The sequence below is a fragment of the Rhinopithecus bieti genome, unplaced genomic scaffold (assembly GCF_001698545.2).
Source record: "Rhinopithecus bieti isolate Rb0 unplaced genomic scaffold, ASM169854v2 scaffold_15296, whole genome shotgun sequence".
NCBI classification, from domain to species: domain Eukaryota; kingdom Metazoa; phylum Chordata; class Mammalia; order Primates; family Cercopithecidae; genus Rhinopithecus; species Rhinopithecus bieti.
Window position 1 is genome coordinate 3,436,130 of NW_016809075.1, and position 9,212 is coordinate 3,445,341.

At 51.8% G+C, this 9,212-nt stretch overlaps 1 protein-coding gene across 5 annotated transcripts in view; it reads left to right on the forward strand.

The window, feature by feature from the left end:
* Positions 1-9,212, forward strand: part of TNPO2 (transportin 2) — a 25,899-nt gene that overhangs the window by 8,224 nt on the left and 8,463 nt on the right. For all 5 annotated transcript variants that reach the window (XM_017888425.1, XM_017888423.1, XM_017888422.1 and 2 more), the window contains 8 exons: positions 1,843-1,949; positions 2,043-2,176; positions 2,257-2,338; positions 2,412-2,534; positions 2,642-2,760; positions 5,980-6,040; positions 6,132-6,297; positions 6,503-6,655. In XM_017888425.1, coding sequence (XP_017743914.1) covers positions 1,843-1,949; positions 2,043-2,176; positions 2,257-2,338; positions 2,412-2,534; positions 2,642-2,760; positions 5,980-6,040; positions 6,132-6,297; positions 6,503-6,655 — 945 coding nt within the window. The remainder of the gene's footprint in view (positions 1-1,842; positions 1,950-2,042; positions 2,177-2,256; positions 2,339-2,411; positions 2,535-2,641; positions 2,761-5,979; positions 6,041-6,131; positions 6,298-6,502; positions 6,656-9,212) is intronic.

Consider the following 9,212-nt stretch of genomic DNA (forward strand, 5'->3'; position numbering starts at 1 on the left):
TTTTTTGAGACGGAGTCTCTCTCTGTCACCTGGGCTGGAGTGCAGTGGCGCGATCTCAGCTCACTGCAAGCTCCGCCTCCCGGGTTCACGCCATTCTCCTGCCGCGACCTCCCGAGTAGCTGGGACTACAGGTGCCCGCCACCGCACCCAACTAATTTTTTGTATTTTTAGTAGAGACAGGGTTTCACCATGTTAGCCAGGATGGTCTCGATCTCCTGACCTCGTGATCCGCCCGTCTTGGCCTCCCAAAGTGCTGGGATTACAGGCGTGAGCCACCGTGCCTGGCAGAGGCTGGTTTTCTTTATCTCTTCTGAGGGCTGGAAGCACTGAGGCACAGAGAGTGAGGGGATGTGGCTAAGGTTCCACAGTCCTCACTGTGTACCTACCCACTGCAGGGAGCACCTTTCTCTCATGGACAGTTTCCACCCTTGGGAAACAGTGCCATCTCATGGCAGTAAATAACCATCTCTGCACTTAACAGAACACATATCCAGCTCTGTCACCAGATACGTGCCCTGTCCTGGCACCTCAGATGCCTGCTGTATGTGACTCCTGGATGTCTAATAGGCAGTACAAGCATCCCTGCCACCTTCCTGCCCTTACCTCCTTTCCCTCTCTCCCCTCCCACTCTCTGCCCAGCCCCAGTGGCTTCTTACCTATCTGTTAGCACATCATGCCTGTCCTTACGCCAGGCCTTCGCACCATAGAGTCCTCTGCCTGAGATGCCCTTTTCCCAGAAACCTGGATGATTCCTCCCTTGCCTCCTTCACCTCCTTCAGGTCTTGCCTCAGATACCAAGATGTCACCTCAATGAGGCCTGCTCTGGCTACCCAATTTAAAGTTGCTAGCTTCACCTACAGCCCTTTCTCACCATCTTTTCTGCTGTATTTCTCCCCTTAGTCCTTGGCATGTGGCCCCTCCCAGTTGTTTGTTTTTGTTTTGTTTTTTTGAAATGGAGTCTTGCTCCATCCCAGGCTGGAGTGCCGTGGCGTGATCTCTGCTCACTGCAACCTCCGCCTCCCAAGTTCAAGCAATTCTCCTGCCTCAGCCTCCCGAGTAGCTGGGATTACTGGTGCCCCCCACCACAGCCAGCTAATTTTTGTATTTTTAGTAGAGATGGGGTTTTGCCATGTTGGCCAGGCTGGTCTCAAACTCCTGACCTCAAGTGATCCAACCACCTAGGTCTCCTAAAGTGCTGGGATTACAGGCATGAGCCAGCTATGCACGTCCCCTCCCAGTTTTTTTGCTAATTTATCTTTACTTCGTAGCTTACTTCCAGCTCCCAAGGGTGAGGATTTTGTGTTTTGCTCTGTGCTGTGCTTTAGGGCCTGGAACAGAGTTGACTCACAGTAAGGTTCAGGGTGCTTACTGAGTCAAGGAGTACCCTTCTACCTATGTCAAGGCCAGGAGCGGTGACTCACGCCTGTAATCTCAGTGCTTTTGGAGGCTGAGGCAGGAGGATTGCTTGAGGCCACGAGTTTTAGGCCAGCCTCGGCAACATAGTGAGATCCCATCTCTACAAAAAATGTTAAAAATTAGTTGGGCATGGTGGCATGTGCCTGCAGTCCCAGTAACTCAGGAGGCTGAGGCGGGAAGATGGCTTGAGGCTAGGAGTTCAAGGCTGCTGGGAACTATGATTGTACCACAGCAATCCAGCCTGGGCAACAGAGCAAACTCTATCTCTTAAAGAACAACAACAACAACAACTAAAAAAGAGGGGGGATGTGGAGGGGATACATGGGCTAGGGGACAAAAAGGCAGCACTAGGGGTGCCCAGTGGGAGGGGAGGTGCTGGGCAGCCCCCGCCCGGCCTCAGGCAGCGTCCTTTCCTGGCCGCCCCAGGCATTCTCATCACCACCATCGCTTCCAAGGGTGAGCTGCAGATGTGGCCCGAGCTGCTGCCCCAGCTCTGCAACCTGCTCAACTCGGAGGATTACAACACTTGTGAGGTAGGCGAGAAGCCACAGATGGCCAGAGCGGGTATGGGGGGCTGGGACCACCACCTACCACCCACCTTTGTCTCTCTGCCCCTCTGCACTCAGGGAGCCTTTGGAGCCCTGCAGAAGATCTGCGAAGACTCATCAGAGCTTCTGGACAGTGACGCGCTCAACAGGCCCCTCAACATCATGATCCCCAAGTTCCTGCAGTTCTTCAAGCACTGCAGTCCCAAGATCCGGTGGGTGCAGCTCTCTGGGGGCTTCCAGGGAACCTGGAGTGGGCAGGTTCAGGGTGACCCATGTGTCTGCTCCCCGCCAGGTCCCACGCCATCGCCTGTGTGAACCAGTTCATCATGGACCGGGCTCAGGCACTGATGGACAATATTGACACCTTCATTGAGGTGGGACGCTGGGCTGGGGGTGGACAGGGTGAGGACCAAGGGCCCCTACAGCTGACCCTTTTCCTCCCTGCAGCACCTATTTGCCCTGGCCGTGGATGATGACCCCGAGGTGCGGAAGAATGTGTGCCGCGCCCTGGTGATGCTTCTGGAAGTGCGGATCGACAGGCTCATCCCCCACATGCACAGCATCATCCAGGTGTGCATGGTCGAGGCCAGCCCAGGTGGGCAGGCAAGGGGCCGGTGGCAGGGGTCAGGGAGCCATCCCTAGCCAGGCCAGACCTCAGCTTCTCCCCGCTATCACAGTACATGCTGCAGAGGACCCAGGACCATGATGAGAACGTTGCCCTTGAGGCCTGTGAGTTCTGGCTGACGCTGGCCGAGCAGCCCATCTGCAAGGAAGTCCTGGCCTCCCATCTGGTCCAGTGAGTACTGCTGCTGTCTACTGTCCCACCCCAGCTTCGACCCCTTTCCATGCCTCTGCCTTCCCTTCTGGTCACCTGCTATGCTTCTCTCAGTCCACATCCTTATCAGTTTATATTCAGTGTATATTTATGTGTAAGTGGCAAAAATGCCACTTTTTAAAGACTTCAAAATTAGGTAACTGATAGGTGGAAAGAAATGAAAAATCAATGGCCGTGCACGGTGGCCGACGCATGTAATCCCAGCATTTTGGGAGGCTGAGGCAGGCAGGTCACGAGGTCAGGAGATCGAGACCAGCCTGGCTAACATGGTGAAACGCCATTTCTACTAAAAATACGAAAAATTAGCTGGGTGTGGTGGTCCGCGCCTGTAGTCCCAGCCACTCAGGAGGGTGAAGCAGGAGAATCGCTTGAACTCTGGAGGCTGAGGTTGCAGTGAGCCAAGGTCACATCACTGCACTCCAGCCTGGGTGATAGAGCAAGACTCCGTCTCAAAAAAAAAAAAAAAAAAAAAAATCAACAAAGGCTTCAGGTGTGGCTGTATCCAGGAGCTCAAAGGATGTGAAAGGCATCTATGTGGTCTCAGATCTGCTTCCCTTGTGTTGGCTTCATTCTTAGGCACATAGGCACAACCTTCCCTCTGGGTAGTGCTGTAGCCTTCTGTGCCCTTGCAGCTTAGGAACTTCCGAGTAAAGAAATTTTTGACCAGTGTTTCCAACAAAAGTCCTAAAACTAACCCTCCTTGACAAACTTGGATTGCTTGCCTCTCTCCAAATCATTTTTTTTCTTTTTTATTTTGAGACAAGGTTTTGCTCTGTCATCCAGGCTGGAGTGGAGTGGCATAATTATGGCTCACTGCAGCCTTGACCTCCCAGCTGAAGCAATCCTCCTACCTCAGCCTCCCAAGTAGCTGGGATTACAGGCACATCCCACCACACCCAGCTAATCTTTTCTAAGTTTTAGTAGAGATGAGGTCTTGCTAAGTTGCCCAGGCTGGTCTCAAACCCCTGACCTCAAGCAATCCTGTCTCAACTCCTAAAGTGTTGAGATTACAGGCGCGAGCCACTGCACCCAGCCCCCAAGTCATTGTTATTACTATTTTTTAATTTTGTTTTGAGACGAAGTCATAGTCATACTCTGCTGCCCAGGCCGGAGTGCAGTGGCACAATCTCGGCTCACTGCAACCTCCGCCTCCCAGGTTTAAGTGATTCTCCTGCCTCAGCCTCCTGAGTAGCTGGGATTTACAGGTGCCTGCCACTGAGAACCACGAGGGGCGCAACAGATGCTCAGCTAATTTTTGTATTTTTGAGTAGAGGATGGGGTTTCACCATATTAGTCAGGCTGGTCTTGAACTCCTGAGCTCATGATCCGCCTGCCTTGGCCTCCCAAAGTGCTGGGATTACAGTCGTGAACCGCTGCGCCTGGCCTTATTTATTTATTTATTTATTTATTTATTTATTTATTTAATTTAAAAACACAGAGTCTCACCCTGTCTCCCAGGCTGGGGTGTAGTGGCGTCATCTTGGCTCACTGCGACCTTCATCTCCCCAGATTCTCCTGCCTCCGGAGTAGCTGAGACGACAGGCGTGTGCCACCAAGCCCAGCTGATTTTTTGTATTTTTAGTAGAGACGGGGTTTCACCGTGTTAGCCAGGATGGTTCAAGCGATTCTCCTGCCTCAGCCTCCTGAGTAGCTGGGATTACAGGTGCTTCCCACCATGCTCAGCTAATTTTTGTATTTTTAGTAGAGACGGGGTTTCACCATGTTGGTCAGGCTGTTCTCAAACTCCTGAGCTTGTGATCTGCCCGCCTCAGCCTCCCAAAGTGCTGGGATTACAGGCGTTAGTCACCGTGCCAGGCCAATTTTTTTATTTTTAGTAGAGACAGGTTTTCACTATGTTGGCCAGGCTGGTCTCGAACTCCTGACCTTGCGTTCTGCCCACTTCGGCCTCCCAAAGTGCTAGGATTACAGGCGTGAGTCACTGCGCCCAGCGTATTTTTGTATTTTATTTATTTATTTATTTATTTATTTATTTATTTATTTATTTATCATTCATTAAAGGTGAGGTCTCACTATATTGCCCAGATTGGTCTCAAACTTATGGTCTCAGGCAATTCTCCCTGCATTGGTCTCACAAAGTGCTAAAATGACAGGTGTGAGCCCCCATGCCCGGCTCCAAATTATTATTGATAGCAATCTAGGGCTGGGCGGACGGCTCCTGGGGAGTGATGAGACCTAGATCAGCAGGTGATGAAGGCTCTGTCACTTCCAACTCTGGGCTGCAGCTGAGGGGCTGGCTGCCTAGTCTGTTTGCTCCCCTACCCTGGCTAGTCTCTGCCCTGTCTCAGGAAGGTGGCCAGGAATAGGAGTGCACGTCCCTGCCTTAATGTTGTGCTAGGGACTGGGCACCACACCAAGATTTTCAGTGTATTCAGGGGTCTGTAATTCACTGAGTGGCCAGGCCAGGGTCAAGAGCTTTCCTGCAGGCTGAGTGCCATGGCTCACGCTCTAATCCTAGCACTTTGGGAGGCCGAGGCAGGAGGATTGCATGAACCCAGGAGTGTGAGGCTGTGGTGAGCTGTGATTGCACCAGTGTACTCCAGCCTGGGTGATAGGATTAGACCCTAATTCTTTTTTTTTTGGAGACAGAGTCTCGCTCTGTCGCCCAGGCTGGAGTGCAGTGGCCGGATCTCAGCTCACTGCAAGCTCCGCCTCCTGGGTTTACGCCATTCTCCTGCCTCAGCCTCCCGAGTAGCTGGGACTACAGGCGCCTGCCACCTCGCCCGGCTAGTTTTTTGTATTTTTTAGTAGAAACGGGGTTTCACCGTGTTAGCCAAGATGGTCTCGATCTCCTGACCTCGTGATCCACCCGTCTCGGCCTCCCAAAGTGCTGGGATTACAGGCTTGAACCACCGCGCCCGGCTGACCCTAATTCTTTAAAAAAAAAAAAAAAAAAAAAAAAAAAAAAACCTTTCTGTGGAGGCAGGAGTGGCATCATTTATATCTTAATCATAGAGACAGAGACTAGGTTCTGATAATTCCCCAGAGGGAAATGGATCGATGTGCACCTAGCAGTATCATCATGCTCTGCAGGGTCTGCTCTGTGGCTGACTGGTGGGCTGGTCACCCTGTTGGCACCTGTTTGCCTCCTCCCCAAGCTGTGTCTCCCCCCAACTTTTGCCATGGCCCCTGCATCCCCATAAACAGCCCCTCTCTGTGCAGGTTGATCCCCATCTTGGTGAATGGGATGAAGTACTCGGAAATTGACATCATCCTGCTCAAGGTCAGGCAGGGCCCACCCAGCATGGGTGGGCATGGTCATGGGTGTCGTGGCTGTGGTCCCCAAAGAACTTAACAGTCTGCCTGTCCCCCAGGGGGATGTGGAGGAGGACGAGGCCGTCCCTGACAGTGAGCAGGACATCAAGCCACGCTTCCACAAGTCACGCACGGTGACACTGCCCCACGAAGCTGAGCGGCCCGATGGCTCCGAGGACGCGGAGGATGACGACGATGATGATGCTCTCTCCGACTGGAATTTGAGTGTGTGCCCCTACCTGGGGGTGGGGGTGGGGTGGCAAGCCCAGGACTCCCTCTTGGGAGGTGACTGGAAGCTGAGGCAGAAGCTGATTAGAAGCTGATCGTGAAGATTCTGATCATGATTTCTGATCCTGGGAGTGGAGTCCAGGAGGTCCACCACCTGCCTGAGGGGCCGCCCTGAGCCTTCCCGTTGTCTCCCCTTCCCCAGGGAAGTGCTCAGCGGCGGCACTGGACGTCCTCGCCAATGTCTTTCGGGAGGAACTGCTGCCCCACCTACTCCCGCTACTCAAAGGCCTGCTCTTCCACCCCGAGTGGGTGGTCAAGGAGTCGGGCATCCTGGTGTTGGGAGCCATTGCCGAGGGTGAGTGCGCCTAATCTCTGAGCCCCGTGCTGGCATGAGACTGTGTAGGGCTGGCCCACATTACTGGCCACATCAAAGGCTCAGTTCTCTCTGGAGGCCTACTCACCCCACTCCAAACAGCTCTGAGATCTCAATTCTCCCCTTGGTTTTGGGCCTGAAAGGAACCCCTGGAACCCCACAATGCAAGGGCTCTTGTTCATTCTCAGAGGCAGGCAGTTCTTTCATGTTGTAAGCATAATTACAGCAACAACGATAATAACAGCCAGCACAGCTGCATGCTTGCCCCGTGCACTTACATTGACAAACATCCTTGGCCCTCACCACCACCTGATGAGGTGGGTGCCGGATCCCAGTTTCAAAGATGGGGAAACTGAGGTACAGAAAGATTGATGCCAGTTCTTTACAGTCACCCAGGGTGTGTCTGGGCCTTAAACCTGTTCCTGGCTGCCAGGCTGGCCTGCCAGAGTCAGTAGTAAACCATGGTAGGTGGTGTCCATCAAATTCAACCTGGTGTCCTGTAATCGGTGGGATTTTCAGGCTCCCATGGTCCCGATGGGACATAAAACTTGTTACAGGAGGGCTTTGTGAGTCTGTCGGAGGCATGATATGCCATTGCCTTAGCATCCAGAGCTGTGCCAAATATTTCTCGCATGGCAGCAAAAACCCTTAACCTTCTAAGCTTTCATCATTTGTTTAAAATTTGTCTAGTTACTGTGGTGCACGCCTGTAATCCCAGCTACTCAGGAGGCTGAAGCAGGACAATTGCTTTAGCCCAAGAGTCTGAGACCAGCCTGGGCAACGTAGGGAGACCTTCTTTCTTTTTTTTTTTTTTTTTTTTTTTTTTTTGAGACGGAGTCTCGCTCTGTCACCCGGGCTAGAGTGCAGTGGCCGGATCTCAGCTCACTGCAAGCTCCGCCTCCCGGGTTTACACTGTTCTCCTGCCTCAGCCTCCCAAGTAGCTGGGACTATAGGCGCCCGCCACCTCGCCCGGCTAGCTTTTTTTTGTATTTTTTAGTAGAGACGGGGTTTCACTGCATTAGCCAGGATGGTCTCGAACTCCTGACCTCGTGATCCGCCCGTCTCGGCCTCCCAAAGTGCTGGGATTACAGGCTTGAGCCACCGCGCCCGGCGGGAGACCTTCTTTCTACAAAAATTTTTTTAAAAAGGCCAGGTGTGGTGGCTCATTATGTCTGTAATCCTAGAACTTTGGGAGGCTGAGGCAGGCAGATCGTTTGAGCCCAGGTGTTCAAGACCAGCCTGGGCAATATAGTGAGACCTCATATCTACCAAAAAAAACCCTAAAAAACCTGATAAAATTAGCCAGCGTGGTGGTAAGTTCCTGTAGTCCCAACCAATTGGGAGGCTGAGGTGAGAGATCAAGGCTGCAGTGAGCCATGATTGCGCCACTGCATTCCAGCATGGGGAACAGAGTGAGACCCTGCCTCCAAAAAAAAATTTGTCTAAGGAAATGTTTCGACATGTATTATGTGTTTAATGTATCTGATATCTCATGTTAATAGGGTATATATCACGTAATACGCTTGTATATGTTAATAGATTACATAAGCTGTGTTATCTATCTATTTTTTTGAGACTGAGTCTTGCTCTCTCGCCAGGCTGGGGTTCAGTCGTGTGATCTCAGCTTACTGCAACCTCTGCCTCCCAGGTTCAAGCGATTCTCCTGCCTCAGCCTCCCGAGTAGCTGGGACTACAGGTGCATGCCACCATGCCCAGCTAATTTTTTTATATTTTTAGTAGAGACAGGGTTTCACCACCTTGGCCAGGATGGTCTCGATCTCCTGACCTCATGATCTACCTGCCTTGGCCTCCCAAAGTGCTGGGATTACAGGTGTAAACCACCTTGCCCAGCCAGCCACTGTGCCTGGCCTCTTTTTTTTTCTTTTTTGAGACAGAGTCTTGCTCTTATCGCCCAGGCTGGAGTGCAGTGGCATGATCTCAGCTCACTGCAACAACACTCTGGTATCGAACTCCTGACCTTGTGTTGCATGAGCTCCTGGGTTCAAGCAGTTCTCCTGCCACAGCCTCCAGAGTAGCTTGGGATTACAGGAATCCTCTACCAAGCCTGGCTAATTACTTTTTTTTTTTTTTTTTTGAGACAGAGTTTCACTCTTACTGTCCAGGCTGGAGTGCAATGGCGCAGTCTTGGCTCACTGCAGCCTCCACCTCCCGGGTTCTAGAGATTCTCCTGCCTCAGCCTCCCGAGTAGTTGGAATTATAGGTGTCCACCACCATGCCCGGCTGATTTTTTTGTAGTTTTAACAGAGACGGGATTTCTTTCACCATGTTGACCAAGCTGGTTTCGAACTCCTGATCTCAGGTCATCCATCCACCTCAGCTTCCCCAGAGTGCTGGGATTACAGGCGTGAGCCACTGCATCCAGCCTGTATTACATGTTTATGGTAAAAAGATCTATCCTGAGCTCAAACTGGTAAACATAGATGTTGTGTCTTGGATTGTTGGGGGATGTGCTATTATCTTTCTTCTCTTTAAATAAAAGAGCAGTGTTTGTGATCTTTAAAAAAAAAAAAAAAAAAAG